The 17,353-nt window shown below is 37.7% G+C and overlaps 1 protein-coding gene across 3 annotated transcripts in view; it reads left to right on the top strand.

Annotated features, from left to right (window-relative positions):
* Nucleotides 1–17,353, top strand: part of rhbdl3 (rhomboid, veinlet-like 3 (Drosophila)) — a 39,232-nt gene that overhangs the window by 19,495 nt on the left and 2,384 nt on the right. The window contains exons 1-6 of one of the 3 annotated variants that reach the window (XM_088420281.1): nt 3,357–3,470; nt 6,341–6,499; nt 8,736–8,960; nt 10,335–10,483; nt 13,572–13,684; nt 17,121–17,221. In XM_088420281.1, the coding sequence (XP_088276407.1) occupies nt 3,423–3,470; nt 6,341–6,499; nt 8,736–8,960; nt 10,335–10,483; nt 13,572–13,684; nt 17,121–17,221 (795 nt within the window). In that variant the 5' untranslated portion in view covers nt 3,357–3,422. Of the gene's footprint in view, nt 1–3,356; nt 3,471–6,340; nt 6,500–8,735; nt 8,961–10,334; nt 10,484–13,571; nt 13,685–17,120; nt 17,222–17,353 lie in introns of those variants that run through there. The other 2 variants (XM_088420280.1, XM_088420282.1) reach the window with 2 other exon arrangements.

Genomic DNA, 17,353 nt, shown 5'->3' with positions numbered 1-17,353 from the left:
GCAAAAGGATGTCAGTGGAAACGTGTGAAAAACGTCTTTTTATGGGCTGAATGGAGAAAAGCTTTGGGAAAATTAAAAAGAAACGCTCACGATCAGTCATAATGCTCTTAATTAGCTTGCAATCTCGCTTTAAAAAAAACGGCTGTCATTAAAATAGTTGAAGGTGAAATTTGAATACTAACTCTTGATAATGCACAACAGTGAACTGAAAGTCATTCTGGCCCACAAAGAATCATCCATATTGTAAAGCAGACTGAGAAAAATACCTATATACAAAACTGCCAAAAATCTTTTGTTTAATTTATTTAAAAAAAAAAAAAACTGATTTGTTCATGTCACTGAATTAAATGTAAATCTACAGTTAAGGAATTTAAAAACAATTTAAAAAAAAGCTTCCCTGTTATTGTATTATAATCAGCTGCCAGCCCATTCACATGTACGTACTTTCAAAATTACACAATACGGTATTTTGTATGTATCCCTAGATGAAAAAAATGAGAGTGTAACAGATGGGTTTAGCCGTGCCATTGAGAAAAAATAGCTCCCATCCACACCACTCTTTCACTGGTGACATCAAGTGGCCTCACACACTTGGCCATGTTCCTTTTAGCCAACGTCAGCCACCCTTCAGAAAGAGTGATTCCCCCCGCCCTTCCCCATTCAGACCGCCGCCCGCTGACAAGCTGTCGGCTCCATTCAACTTGAACTAGTCCGCTAAATGAGGCCAAGTCTGCCGGCGGGCCCAACGATAAGCCCCCAGACCCACACGCTGTCCCTGGGCTTTCCACAACCAACAGTACCGATAATGTACTCTCTCAGCTATGACAGATAAGGTGACAAAAGCGTGTGTGTCTGTGTGTGTGAGAGACAGAAATAGCGGCTGGACGAACGAGTCTCACATTGAGCCTGACCCCAGCCCAGTGTGAAGGGACTGATTAACATGAGAAGGCCAATGTGCGCCCATTGTACCTGCTAGCTTCCCTTCATAGCTGCAATTAGGAAAGGAAACTAGCTTTGAGAATCTGCTGTTTGCCCTCCCCTATCCTATCTTTTTGAATAGCTTTCCTTCCATTTCTTCTTGATCCTGCTTCTCACCCATCTTCGGTCCTTCCTTGCCTCCCTTCTTCCAGCTTTTTTCGACACCTACCATTTTTTTTCTGTCATCACTCCATCCTTTTTAGATCTCCCGTTTTTCCTTTTTACATTCCTTATCGACATCCTTCCATCTTATCTTCCATTCTGCCTACCTTTAACCTCACACCTGCCTTTTATATTCACTTCATGATCTCCTTCCCTCCCACTTTTGTTTCTGCCCTCATTCCTTGCCTCTTTTCCTTGTCAGGCCTTCTTTTTCTTCTATACTTCGGGAAATTCACCCTGCCTTCATTTCATACCCCCTTTTTTTCCCCAGACCCGCTTTTTCTTTCCTTCTTCGTCTTCATTTTCTTCTACCTCCTTTCTTTCTGCTTTCCTTCCACTTCATACCTATTTCATCTTCCTTCTTTCTGCCATGTTTCAGTGTCTTTGTTTCCTCCTTAGACTTGCTGCTGTTTCTTCCCTTCCTTGCCGTCTGCCTTTGTTTTTGCCTTGCTTGACTATACACCATCCTTATTCGCTAGACCTGCTTTTTCTTTCCTTTCTGATCCCCCTCAGTTCCTCCTGCCATCCTGCTTTCCTTATCGCCATCCTTCTACATCAGATCTACTTTGTTCCTTTTTCCCTTTCATTTGAACTTTTTGCCATCCCTCTTCTTTTTCATCTCCTCATCCTCTTTTCTTCCACCACAGACCTGCTTTTCATTTTTCCTTCCTGACCTCATTTATTCTCCTAGTTTCCTTACTTATGCACTTCATTTGTTCCCTCTACTTCAGACCTTTTTTCTTTATTCCTTCTTGACCTTCAACATTATTTTCTCTTGTTCTTCATCCTTTTGTTGGCCCTTCCTTCCTTCCTTCCTTCCTTCCTTCCTTCCTTCCTTCCCTCACTCCACTTTTTTTTCTTCATCTTTCCTGCACATGTTTAAACTACCTTTCTGCCTTCCTTCCTTTGGTACCTGTCCCATTCTTCTGTTGAATCCATTTTTCTTGTTGACTGAAATTATTTGCCATGATTCACTATGCATATAAAAATATGTTTAATTTAAAATGTTCTTACCCACTTATGGCACATCCTGTATATTGTCAGTGCGCCAACACTCTGTGGGTCTTGTCACACCAGTTACCACGGTGATTAGCCACAGTCATGCCTGTCATTCCCCATCAACCTGCAGGGAGATGTTACTATTTCAACACGCTGCATTTCGACTCCTGGAGGCCACTGTTTTATTTTTACGCTGTACCCGTCAAGCTTGTCATGTCACACAAGCAAAATGGAAGTCATTTTTTGCACAGTATTTGTACCTAGAGGTAAATAGCACAGAGAATGAGACGGGAGATGCATGTGGACAGTAAATCATGCCCATCACTGCCATGAACTGTGTAGGTTGGGTCCTGCAGAGCTCCCAGTATGGGTCTGGTCTAATCTGGTCAGAGGCTTCAGGGCTTCGATTTTATTTATAATGAACTCCATCACTGCCATGGATGTTCATATTTGTCATCTGGAATCCATACAATAAAATGTCTTTCAGTATAGTTTCCAATGGGTATGTGTAGAAAAGGGTCTTTCTCTCTGATATTCAAGCTTCAACATACTGGACCTAAGTGTGCAAACTATAAAAGGCTCCGTGTTGAAGAGACTTTTTTTACACTTCCCAGTCTGTATTTTCGAGATTAAATTTGCACTATTTTATAGCCGTGTTATTGAGTTTTTGTTTTGACTCATTCCATCATCTGAAGGAAAAGATATTATTCATATTTTTTGTTGTGTATTTTATTTTTTTGCCTTTCTGCATATTAATAGTAGGTTCGTGCTTGTGCCTTAGGCAAATCCTTAATATTTATTTTTTGGACAATGAAAATCCAAAACACCCCGTATTATTTTCAGTACACATGCCTTCATGCCTTCGGCCCTGCCTCGCCCAGCTGGAGTTTCATTCTCTATGTTGGACTCTGGGTCTCATGGTTGTTTCTCTCAGTGTGCCTTGCGATTGAGTGAGGCAAATCACATTTTACTTTATTTGAAGTGATGGTGATAATCAGAGGTCCTTTGGGAAACCAATACAAAATTTTACTGACTATGCTAGTATGAGTGTGAGTGTATTTAAGTGTGTGTGTGCGTGCGTGGGTGTGTGTGTATTAGGGAATGGAAATGGGGGATGTGTGCTGTGAAGGTCTTGGATTGAACTGTAATCCTTTCGCCCTGGTTAGAAATGATCCTCTACAATCTGATGAAAACAATATGACACATTATGACAATGAGGACACACACACGCATATGGAGTGTCTTAGTTGTGATGCTGCTACTGTAAATGTTTTTACTTCATCATGGGAAAATGCCTGCAGCAGAAACTGGCTGATTTACTCCAACAGAAGGTTGGTTTTTTTTCTTCACTTACAGTTTTGCATAAAGAATGTGTGAGTGTGCGGGTGATAGTTAGGAAGCCATATCTTGGTGTGTGTGTGGTACAGTTTCCTTGTGAGAATATTGTGTGAGTATGAAGAGATGTTGTGCAAGTTTAATCATCGGCAGCCTGTTTTGTTTTGTTTTTTATCATAAGAGAGCAAATACATATATTCCACCTCCTCTGCAGCAGATGCTAAGTGTTTTGACTTTTGTCCTCATGCCTAGTAGAACTACACTTACTGAGTATGATATTTTTGGGTTTAGGGCTAGGCAGTAATGGCAGTGTGAATAAATAGATAAAGATATTGAGGATATACAGTATTTTTCTGTACTAGTTTTATTGTGTGTATTAAAGTTTTTATCCCTTTATTACTTTATTACTACGTATTTTAAAGCATTTTCTCAATGACAGGGTGGGATTGTGCCTTGAGATGAGTGATTATTAATATTTGTTCCTTGACCATGAGTGTGCTTCATAGTACAAATTTCTCAAATCATTTTTCCACATTGTAATGAATGGAAATGCTATTACCGCAAATTTGGACTATAAGCAACATTGGCATGTAAGTCGCAGCTGCAAAAAAAAAAAGAGCAATTTTTTTTTCTTTCTTTTTTTTTCATGAATAAGCAACACTGGATTGTAAGCCACAGGGCGTAACATCAGATATTAATTTAGGAAAATATGGCACTGTATATGCAAGTTTTTATTTTTATTTTTTCATTAAATGCTTGCTTACAGCCATATCCTATCTTCAACTGACTGAACATACATACATACATACATATTTTCAACATAGCACAAAATACCGCAGAGTAAAATAGCATCTTCTTTTGTCTTTCTTTCTTTGATTGATTGAGCATATAAACACAATGCGCATAAGTCATATACTGTATATATATATATATATATATATATATATATATATATATATATATATATATATATATATATATATATATATATATATATATATTTTTTTTTTTTTTTTTTTAAATACTATATTTATGTTTGTAATACTAAATTTTAAAAACTTGTTTTAACACAACCATTGATTCACAAAACCATTGATTCACTTATTTTCAGTTCTTTTAACATTTTTTTTTTTTACCCGTAAATTCCCCCCTGGTGGCAGGTTAAAAAAAAAAAAAAAAAACTGCAGATACTGGACCGTAAGCCGCAGGCTCTAATCATGTAGACAAAGTTGCGGTTTATGATCTGAAATTTACAGTAAATAGTTCCAGCTTCCCCTCCAAAAAACTGTAATGTCCTTTTTGATGAAAAAAAAACCCATATCATTGATAATATTAAAAAGCATGAAAACATAGTACTGTCAAAAAAAAAAAAAAAAACACTTCCTCCTTCAGTTCTCGTTCTGGTTTGTCTACTTTGGCCACCTGGAGACAGAGAGACCGACGCAAATATATTCTGGAGACAGACAGACTGACACAAAACTATTGTAGTGGAGGCTCTGCCCTTCTATTTGCTTCTCAGTACAGCAGGAATTTTGTTCTTCACAGATGCCCGTGAGTGTTGTTATATAGTCTACATGTGTTAGCTACACCTGCTGCTTTAAGACTAACAACTTCGCCACAAAGTAAAGACTAGTCATACAGTATATAGAAATTATGACTGCCACAACTGCCACCCATTGCGAAGTGAGTCACCTGCCACTATACACTAGCATCCTTAGTGTTATGTGTGCCACGATGCACTAATCACATTCTGTTCCAAATACAGTCATTTATCAAATAAAAGCAGCCAACTAAAAACGGAACATCTTAGAGAAGCGCACTCATTAGGCATAAACTAGCCCCTAAAGTGTGAACATTTAATCACACCACATGTGAAGTTCAAAATCAATAAGAGTGTATAGCTGTATGTACATGACTCACAAAGCAATATTGGCAGTGTGTCAGTTGTTGCATCAAAGTTCATTATTTCCGTTGGTCCACAGAGAGTCGAACGTGGCTGCTTGCCAAGATGCTGCAATTTTGCTGTCTGTTGTCCTGTTGGCTCCTTCTCACTTTGGTTTATTTGCTGCACTTTAAATAACGCTCACGGGTAACAGAGTCATATTGGTAATTTTTTCATCTGGTACTTGTTTTACATGGCTTCTAATTCTTTTTGAAAGTGTCCAGAACTAGTTGTGTTCAGAAGCTAAAGGTAGTAAAAATGCTAAAATATACTTTTAAAGACTCAGTGGTCACAGAAAAACCACTCTACGGCAAGCTAACATAACATAAGATGATTAATAAACAATTATTTTTAGGTAAAATTACAATAGAATGTTTAATGTGCTTTAATAATACTTCACTTGTATTTACATTTTGTAATAAATCTTAAGACAAAAACCTGCACCATAGTCTGTAATCTGATAAATAGGTGTAAAATGACCTTGGTAGAAATCAAGCTGATTACTGCTCTTAAGGCCTTTCGGCTTACTATATCTTTGCAAAGTATTTTGTATTTTTCCAACTGTATTTGTTTGATCTGCGATTGGCTGGCAACTATTTTTGGCCTATTTTGTCCCCTGCCTACTGCTTGAAGACAGCTGGAATAGGCACCAGCAAGCCAGCAACCCTAGTGAGGATAAGCGGAAGTTCAGAGAAAACGGATGGATGGATATTTGTTTCATTCAAAAACTATTTAACCTATTTATATTATATTTTCAGCACAACTGATGATAGTTGGTTGCAGCAATTTCTTAAAGGGATTTTTGTATACAGACTTCTCTAGTGAGTTGATTTGTCGTATGAAATGTGCCCGATTCATATCAATGGATCACAAACCAGATCCTACCAATCAATCGTCCCTTTCTTTATTTGTGTTCACCTGCAGTATGACCAAGACAATTCGGGCTTCATCAGTACCGAGCGCTTCAGGGACCTGTTGGCTACGCATGGCTCTGAGCTTGACCCCCACAAGCTAGAAGTTCTCTTGGCCCTCGCTGATGGTAATGCTGATGGAAAAATCTGCTACCAGGACTTTGTCAATCTGGTGAGACTTTCACAAAACACGTATTTAAAAGGTTAGGTTAGGTTAGGTTAGGTTAGGTTAGGTTAGGTTAGGTTAGGTTAGGCTAGGTTAGGTTAGGTTAGGTTAGGTTAGGTTAGGTCAGGTTAGGTTAGGTTAGGTTAGGTTAGGTTAGGTCAGGTCAGGTCAGGTTAGGTTAGGTTAGGTTAGGTTAGGTTAGGTTAGGTTAGGGGGTGGTGTTTTTTTTTCACAATTTTACATTGGGAATCTGTCTTCCAAATTGAACTTCAAGGTATAAAGACGGTGGAATAGAAAATGCATTTCTGACATGCAAAATTTCCTTCCTCACTTCCCACCTTTCCCCCACTTTTTAGCTGTGACCTTGAAACTGTTCCTTGCTGATGCTTGTTCAATGTACGCTTCGATCAAATTTCCAGTCCACCCAGTACTTTTGCATTTGCAGTTAATTCAAACATGATTCTCTCAAAAAATAATGTCTGACCTTCATTTCGTTCCCCTGACTTTCCCCATTACCCCCAATAATGGAATTAAAGGCCACTGTATCAGGATTTGGTTTTAAGCCATCATAACGCATTTGAATGTTGTGCGGGAAATTTAGAGTAATAGTTTAACGCATTGTAATTCATTGTTTCAGTATGGCCAAACTAGGTAGTCCTCATGGATTTTCAGTACTGCTTATACTTTAAGTCTTGAAGAACATATGATGACATGGATAGACAGTAACAATGTCTGTCAGACACTGCCTGATGACACATTGTTCAATCCACTGTTCACTCCCTCTTTTCCAACTCTACATCCCCTTCACTCTTAACCTTCATTTATTTATCACATCCTTTGCTCTCAGTATCAGCTCTGCGTCAGGAACTTGTCTCGGCTTCTGTCAAATATCAAAGTCAAACATTGACTTTTCAATATGTTTGTTTGTGTATCCAAAAATTCATAAATTTCCCCCAGGTAAGCCAGTTTATTCCACATTGATGCAAAGTGGTTGGTGATGATGTGCTCAGTTATAGTTTATATACTCATTTGTATATGTACTCATGTATATATGTACATGTAACCCTTTTTGCTCTTTGAATTAGTCATTTCTTCACTTTTTAACATCGCCTTATCTTTCTCTTTTCAATGTCTTCTTTCATTGGTGTCTAATCAGGGAAGAGTGCCATTTGTGTCGTGTACAATAATGAGAAGAATTACAGTCATTTCACATGAATAATTGACAGCCTCTATAGTGCACAGTCTGTGTATGTGTGTTTTCTTTGTGAAACCATTCATAATGTGTGAGCATTCTTGTGAACTGTACCTCATATATGGGCATCAATTTTTTCTTGGCTTTGGAGTTATGGGGCTCTATTTTGGTGCCCAGGCCCAAGTCTGGTGCAATGTGTAGTCTGAATTTGCCGGCTCTAGAACATTGATTCATGGATGGATACATGGTAGTGAAACACGCATTTGTGTGCTTGTAACTTGGGGGACACAATACAATAACATAAGTGACCTTTGAAGTATGAAATAGAAATTAGATAAAGATTATGGAAGGTGAGGCAGAGTGCCTTGGCGAAGTTAGGAAGCACTCATTATGTTGTCATAGAGAGGGTTATAAAACACGCTGAAAGTTCAGCTGAAAGGCACATTGACGATTGTAGCACTGCAAAGCCTTTCTGTCAGTGGAGGATATTATGCTTCAACAAGTAATTTTTACTTTCTTTTTTTTGCAAAAATAATTTTACTGGGGAGCTATCTCAGCAGTGGGATGGCTCAATTGTGTAAGACGGAGCTGGCCACCCAGATAAAGGGGACATTTTTGTTTGCTGTTGAACTCCTTGGAGGCAGACAGCGGTGAGGGGAAGGGTTTTTGTTGGTTGCTAGGTGATGATAATGGTATTCTATAGTCTGTGTGGCCTGTGCTCAAAGCCGTACTATCAGGATTCGGTCATACCTTGAGCGGATCCTGAACACTGACAGAGTAAACTCCATTTCAAAATGATCAGAACAGTGAAGCCACTTTATTTATTTTTTTTAACGTTTTGACATCAAAAGTTGAAAATGAGACCCTACTAACCCTCCTAGCCTGTCCACCACAAGTTTTTAACTCAATTGCAAGCCATATATATCCACTCAAATAACCATTCTCTCTCACATTCGTGCTGTCTCGGTACGGGAACTAAAGCCACACTGCCCCAAAATCAAGCTCTCAACAAGTGCGTTGCAGTTCACTTCAAGTGTTTCTTGTTTACAGATGAGCAATAAGCGCTCTAATAGTTTCCGGAGGGCGATCCTTCAAGGGGGCAGACACCTAAAGGGCAGCAGTCTTCGAGATGAGGTCGGTCTGGGTCTTTCTCAACGCTTGGTTCGACACGTCGCTTATGAGACGTTGCCACGTGAAGTGGATCGCAAGTGGTACTTTGACAGCTACAACTACTGGCCCCCACCATGGCTAATACTGACCGTCACCATTCTTGAGGTAAATGAGTGAGTTAGAAGTTATTTATTTATTGACTCATTTGTTCATTCATGATTTTTTCATTTATTTATTTTTCGCTCATCTTATGTGTTCTGTACAAAATATGTATTTTATGAACAAATAGAAAAAAATCTTAGGAAATCTCCATTCAATTCATGCAATTTAAGGATAGATATTATATTCAGATGGCTGCCGTTGTTTGCTGGGAATCGGGACCAGGTTGGCGCACATATCAAAAACCTACAAATGTGACAGTAATTGTTTTTAAGGTATAGACCATGATTTTACCAATCCGGCCCGCTGTGTTTGAGAATAGATTTTCCTCCATGTGGTCCCTGACCTAAAATGTGTTTGACATCCTTGTCTTAAATGAATAGAGAAGTCAAACTGAGTAAGAAAAGACCACATACAATTGTTTACATGCTATCCATTCCCTATTATGGCACCTTTTTAATTGTTGTCATCAAATCTTCACACTCTTTTGTAATAATGTCACCTAGTGTGTACATTTTTAGTCTGACAATGCCTCCACCATGTCCTAATGTGATGTGGGAGTTTTTGATTGCACATATGCATTGCCATGACAATGAGGTGGTTTCTCTGGGACTTTTTCGCACCATAATGATTTCACCAAGTCTGTTAGATTTGAGGTTGCACTGCTTAATACTACTGACAGGCACATTAGTCAAATGCTGGAGTTTTGAGAAGATTGATTCATGAAGAAAATTGGAGCTGCCAGTTTGGAACTAATCTATTCAAGTTGAAATTCAATCACCATTTGATGGAAAATATGTTACCTAAAAAGTCACACAAAACTTAAAATAATAACTTCAGACATCTAATCTTCTCAGCTACATTTACTTTGTCAGTATGCATTTTTTCTCAGATTCTTTTTTAAGATGCCTCAAAAGGATTGTATTATTGATGTAATGATCTGTATTAACCACAGAAATTGAACTGAAACCGCTGTCTTATAGGAATGAGTCAATTTCTTTCGTACAATATCAACAATACAATAATTATTGAAAATTAATTGCTAAGCAGCCACAAATGTGTTTTCATGCAAGCATGAAAATGACTGGAGCAGCTTTCTGACAAACAAAATGTTTTTTTACTGTCAGCTACGCTCCATTTTGGCACTCTTAGGCCTCATATTTTTTGCTTGATTTTAGCTGACAATTGAAATGTTAAAATGTTCCACTTCAAAGTTTAGACTATGTCTTTTCTATTTAACTTTTTCTTCCCAACTACTTGATGCGCTTTCTCACACTCATTCTTCTTGTCAATATTTCTTTCACAGAAGCACTAATGACAAATGTTTATAACCATTTAGGTTGTCAAATAACATTTACTGTTCTGTATCTACTGCCGTAGGTAGTTGTCTTCTTTTATTATGGATGTCATCTGGACCGCCTGGTTCTGCAGGTTTCCAGCCCATCATTCCTTAAGAGTCCTCTACCTTACCACCCGCAGCTCCGGGCCCAGGCCTGGAGGTACCTCAGCTACATTTTCATGCACACTGGGTGAGTTTTTCGACAAACTACAGCCACCAAAAAAAAAAAAAAATGTGCGACGAATCTGACATGTTACTACTTCCAGTCAAGTAATCAAATTAGTTTTCTGATGTTGCCATTGGTCACTGCTGTATTTGTTTAACCTTTTAAAAGATACATAACTTGACAATAGAGAAAGAAACACAAATTACTAACCCATGTATTAACATCTAGTCACCGGTGAGTAAGATTTGACAAATTTGAAATGAAAAGTTTACACTTCCTACTCATGGCAAGTATGAGTAATGAATAATAAAATAAAGGAAATTACCAGATTCCTCAGTTCTCACTAAAGACTATAAAGAAATAACTATATATTATAGGACACCTATAAGTGGACCTCTGCTAATGTAATAAGTGAAACGCATTATGCATGTATGAGTGAAGTCAGGTGTTTTTAAGGCATAATTTACACCAGGTGTGTCCATTGTGTCGATCGTGGTTGACCGGGGACCCGCTTACCTATTGTTAGTCAACTATATGACACTGCAATAAATGAAAAAAAAAAAAAACTTAGCAGGGAAAAAAAAAAAAGGTCAGTCAAAAAAAAAAAGAAAAAGACCACTGCGTTGTTTACATCGAACGCTTCTCATGATGGGAGGTAAAAATTAAAAAGATAAATAAATAAGGGCAGGACAGTATGCATTCAGAAATACAAACTATCAACATGACAGCTGAACTAATCACAGAAAAACAAAACTGTTAATGATCACAGAGAAATCAATATGAACTGAAAAATACATAGAATATGTCATTTTTACAGAGAAGTAGGCTTTACGCGATCAAATTTTGCAGCCGCTCACCAATCAGCGTGTACAAAAAAAATGATTCCCGATTCAATCATAAGATGGACCAATATGCCAAGTTAAAGCACTTGTTTTTTTTAGTGCATAGTCAACCCATGCTATTCAAGCGGGATTAGGCCTGGTCCGGGCCACAAATAGCCGGAATGTCCGTATAACTGATGCCCAGCAAAATGCATGGTGGGAAATCTATGACTAAATAACCCCTATAAATTCACCTAAAAAAACAACCACCCCACCACAAAAATTATAATTATTGTGATTATTATTATTGTTATTATTTTTATTGTTTAAAAAAATTGAAAAAAAAACCATCTGACTGTTGTATATGCTGTGAAATCCAGATATGGGAAAATGAGGTTGAGTAAGTAAAGTAAAAACCCTGCCACAGTTCACCTTTAAAATCATGGCCAATCACCGATTTCCCATAAAACAAAAATATCTGCCGATCCGATCCAGATGATCAGATTTGTGTTACAGAGTTTTCTTTCAAGTTATCTCACTGCATTCAAGTGTAAAGATAAAAAAGTGTGGACATCTGAATAGGTCAGTGGTATCAAAGTATAACGGTTTTGCCTGAGATTAGAGGTCATCTCTCAGCATGTCAAATGCTCTGTTATCTGCCCTGAAGAGGTCCCAGTGTGTTTGGACAGGCCTTCCCCAAATAATCAATACCCCCCATTGTCTCCTAGCTGATCATTGAACCATCTCACAGCTTATCATTGTGCAGGAAGCGATGGTGGTTTGTCATGCACTAAATAGATTATTGGCAGACTTGGTGGAAATGGTTTGCGTTCTTGTTTGCTTGAAAGGTTTGCACTCTTTCCTGCTGTGGCTCTCTGTTGTGTGCATTCAAAACATGCCGCCTTTAAAAACTATGTTGGCGGCATTTACTGCCGCTTTCTCATGTGAGTTTTTCATTTATCTGTCAACAAACATAAAGCAGAGCTGATGCTTTCATTTAGACAGTGAATGTGAGCAAATGAGGGACAGAAGAAGAGAGGTTGGATTATTACAGCAGCTGTGCTTTTGGATTTTGGACACAGATGAGTGTGTGTCTGCTGCTAAATGAGGTTTGGAGAAGGACACTGCAGCATTGAAGGCCATGGAAAAACTGTTAATATATCTCCTGCCTAAGTAAAAATACTCTGCAAAAGCTTTTGTTTGAAGTCATGTGTTTGCTTACAGGAATTGTGCCTTCTGAAAGGGAAAATTTTTGACTGGCTTGTCACTGCCAAGTGCAGAGTCTTGATTTAATGCAGATGATTTGTTGTTGCTGTTGTTTTTGTGTGTATGACTTAATAAAAGTTTCAATAAGTATGGGAAGTGTACCATCAGTGCTTGGAAAAAAAAATATTACTGATGCCAATCAATATTTTTTTTTCTAATTAATTGGAAAACCTTCCACAACTAATCACAATTCATTCTATTTTTCAACTAATATTTTCTGTGACTTGTGTAACAGATATTTATATCCAATCCAATCCAACTTTATTTGTTAAGCACTTTAAAACAACCACAGCTCACCAAAGTGCTGTACAAAAAAATAAAAACATCATAAAAATATGAGTAAAATCTTGGAATTAATGTAAAATGATCAAATATATAATACAAACATACACTTCATATTTGTTGTATTAGCTTTCTTTGACCCTTTAATTTGATTATTTTCCTGTAAAATCTAACAGTTGAGCAAAATTTAAGTCATCTGTAGTTTTTTGTTGTTTTACCCTTGTGCGGTATTTTTTCAAATTCTTTGATCTTTACATCAAAGGCATTTCACCCCAAAGGGAAAACACTGAAAGAAGACACTAGGATGCTGAAATTTCACCCAAATGTTGACAACATGTCAACATGTCAAAAACACAAGGATGGAAGATGTTTCTATTCTTCGTTCTCTCTCCATAAAGGGACAAGCATGTTCACATACAGCAATATTGTCAGTGTGTGTGATTAAATATATTTACAATGTTCAAAAATGTTTGTGTATTTTAATAAGTTGTGTTTGTTTAAAGTATGAGGGAAAGATAAAACTATTAAAAAAATACATTTGTATGTTCTCGTTTTTTTTTTTTTTTTTTGCCTTACGCTAAAGGGCCAAGAACATATCCCATGTGGGTTTACCATAGCCGGTAAAGCTTGTCAAGTATGTTCACAAAAAGTAAGATAACAACTAGTGATATTGCATTACACGCATTACATGTGCGTGATCTCTTGATTTATTCCGTATGCGTTTGTGCATGTGTGTTTGATAGCATTGAACACCTGAGCCTGAACATGGCCATGCAGCTGCTGGTGGGAGTCCCCCTGGAGATGGTCCACGGGGCAGCAAGGATTGGCTTGGTCTACGCGTGTGGCGTGCTGGCAGGTGGGCGGGCCAAGCAGCACTGCATGCATTCTTGTTAATGGACAATGCGCGTGCATGTTCTCACTGTCTAATCACATACACGGACACACAGAAATAAAAACACAAGGTTTCACTTTTCACGTCTAATTGCTTGCCCCATCTGTTTGATTTTCAGCATCATGTTTTGATCATGTTGTGTGGATGTGTGTGTGGTGGTGTGTTTTCAAGACAGATGGTTCTCTGTGGCTTCACTTAGTTAAAGGGGGATCTTTGGGGTCTTGCATGCCGCTCAAAAGACCCTTTTGACATGTACTGTACCATCGGGGATGATGACAAGATGTCAAACAGAGCACAAACAAAACACACACACACACACAAAAATCACTGTCAAAAATGGTATCTCAAGTTTTAAAAACACTACAAATACATTCTCATTCCTGTTTGATTATCCCTCAACAATCACAAGCTATTGTAGTCTGTGTGCATGCAGCGGGGGAAGTGCACTAAATTGCTGAATATGAAATGTTGCATTCAGACTTTGATTAATATTCATGCAAATTGTCACCATCTCTGAATATCTCCCACTGTGTGGTTGATCATGTGTGCGTGTGTAGTGTGGGCGTGAGTGCAGGGGTCAGTGACAAGCCCCCTGTGGATAGCAGCTGAAGTGGCCTGTACAGAATTAAGTCCAGAGTGAAATGAGGGAAACGCAGCATCAATCAGGCACACACAAGTCAGCTGTTTTAATTAGATATCGACCACCAGTGGAGAGAAGGGGGTGGCTGCTTGTATCGACCGTAATGTTTTTGGTTGGTCGTGTCTGCCCGCTAGTCACATTTCCCCTCAGACGTCAACATGATCAAATAAAAATCATTTTAAATGGGTCATCACATTTTTATGTTCCTCTTACTTTTTCTATTTAGTCTTTCCTGCCATATAGTTTAGAACTGATCGACAGCTGAATTTAATACCCAGTTGTAAAACAAAATGGAACACCTTTGTTCATGGGGATAATTAAGAAAGTAATGAATTTAGCATCCATATTAAAAGCCATGCCACCATCCAACCATTCTCTATGTCTATTTTATCACATAAAATGATCTAATATTTATTAACCTAGAACATTATGACAGATGCTTTGAGCAAATTGTCATTTCAGAAGTGTCGGTATTAATCAATACCAAAGAAGTAGCTCCTATTTTCAAAAAGACTACTGATCTCTATGCCATGTGTCCTCATTCGAAGGATCACAGCAGCTGCTCAAATAAAAAGAGTAATTTAAAACCACATTCAACAAAAGGAATAATTACGTTTTTGCCTACCAGTACAGTGGATTAAATAGAGAAGCTAAACGCATACGCGCATAAACGCATACAAGGTAGCACTACAGTATATACTGTACATGCTGAAAATTAGAACTAACTTTAGCTTGCATGTTATCCACATTCACAAGTTGTTGGAGCAACAAACAAACTAATTTTGGCCATATTATCATAAATGACAACATTTTTACAAAGAAATTACAACAACCCAAGCCTTCCTTCCTCACTACAAAATGCAATACAAACACCGGCCAGAGATTGCACCAAAAAAACGAAGATCAAGCCAAACAAAGCACATATAAAGCACAAATCTATAACTGTTAAATGATTGATTAAATCCGTTCCAAAACATCGTTATTTCTGGTGCAGCTCGGTACCATTCCATGGATCAACTGGTACCGGGCGGTTGGCTACGTGTGGTTTGTAGGACACACCCATACTTCTGGCCTTCATTTTTGGGAAAATAAAGTGTATCTTTGGAGAATTACAATACTCCATCAATCATTCAAATATTTAGATTAAATGTAAATGTTATTTTTCATTAAAGTGTACTACAAAACATTTTTCTTACTGTAAAGTAGTTTGGCAATGTTGTTTATTTTGTATTGTTTCTTGATTTAAAAAAAACGACAAAAAAAAAACAATGAAGCCACATCTTCAGTATCTTCTTCTAACGATTATACAATCAAGTAATTAAGTATGTGGTTAACATTTTATTTTACACTAAACCATTTTTTCCCGTTTAGAATGTATTTACCATTTACTGTTGTTTTGTATTGTTTTGTGGTTAAAAAAACAACTAGCCACTATTTGAAACTGATTCAGTCACTGGTTCGATCATCATTTCCCCAAAGTAAAATCAAATGCCTTATTTTGATAAAAGACATCAAAACAACTGCCAAAAGATGACTAATTTGAAGAATACATTTTGAGGCGCTAAATTTGAGGATTTTGATACGTTAAACAGTGGGTTTAAATGATTATGCATTTATTAAAATATTTGTCGATGAATTCGATAAATTAGTTGGTGATTAATCTTTACATTATCAGCTCTAGTGTAGACACAGTGGCCAAAATGTAGAGGAAAGTGCACAGCAGGGGTAAAAAGATGATTTATTTATAAAGTAAGTGGATACAACTCAAAATATTGCATGTTAGACAATTAAGCAGAGTGTTGAATATTGAATAATAGTTAGTAAGCAGGCAAGAGTGTTGGCATAGGCACCAGCAAGCCTGCAACCCTTGTGAGGACAAGCGGATAAGAAAATGGATGACTAATTCATTGTTTGTAAGTTGTATTATTATAATAGTTGGTCCTGTAGTATCATGTGTTTTTAAAATAATAGCAAATTCCTCCATTTTTTTTTATCATCTCGTTACTGACATTGCCTTAAAAAAGTAGTTCTAAAACAACCAAACAAACATGGCGATCAGACTCAGCTGGAGCTCAGCTGGCAAATAAACTAGGGGTGAGGGGAGAGATCACAGGTCAACTCATGAGTCATTGATCAGTCAATAGCCCTCTTGGTGCCACACACACTCATGCCCTTTTGCTGGACTCAATGAACTTGTATGTTGACAGCTGAAGGAAGGCTGTAAACAATGGGCAGTAACAGTGATAACAAATTTCAAGTGTGCTTGCTTTGTTTGCATGCAATTGTATTTTAATTAAAGAAATATTTGTGCAGATCCACCCTGCTTGAGACACGCTTTAAACAAATAACAATAACTTGTAAGATTTTCGTGTTGGTCAGTTGTGTTGCAAGAGTCACTTTATGTCCTACCAACACTACTACAATATTGTACGAAAGGTCTTTGCTAGCTTTCTGTTTGTCATTGCGCGACAATAGCAATGAGAGACTGTTGCTGATCAAGAATTAATGCTCATATAATCCAACAGTAATTCAGTTAAGTTCAAAGAGCTTCCTCAATATTCTTATTAATTCCAAAATAGACATCTCTTTGCAGTTTCATTTTAGTACAGCTGTCAAGCAAATGATAGTGTCTGGATTGCTTTTCACTTTTTAAGGAGGGTAATTTAATCCAAACTGAAGACTTATTTATCACAATTTCACATTGTGTCTAAAAATATCCACGTGTAGTTTTCTCATATGTGATGCATCTGGTTTATGCAGGGTCTCTGGCGGTGTCGGTCACTGACATGACGGCTCCTGTGGTCGGTTCATCTGGCGGAGTGTATGCCTTGGTCTCCGCACATCTGGCCAATGTTGTCATGGTAATTTCTGTGTGTGTGTGCAATATGTGTCAGTGAGTTTGTGTCGGTGATTATCACCACATTCGCTGCATATCTTAATCCATTCCACGCCATCCATTTTCTATCGTCCCTTATCCTCACTCGGGTCGCTGG

The sequence above is a fragment of the Hippichthys cyanospilos genome, chromosome 7 (genome assembly GCF_059441005.1).
Source record: "Hippichthys cyanospilos isolate Australia breed blue-spotted pipefish chromosome 7, RoL_Hcya_1.0, whole genome shotgun sequence".
Lineage (NCBI taxonomy): Eukaryota > Metazoa > Chordata > Actinopteri > Syngnathiformes > Syngnathidae > Hippichthys > Hippichthys cyanospilos.
The sequence above is the reverse complement of the archived record's forward strand: the minus strand, read 5'-3'. Positions and strand labels throughout refer to the sequence as shown.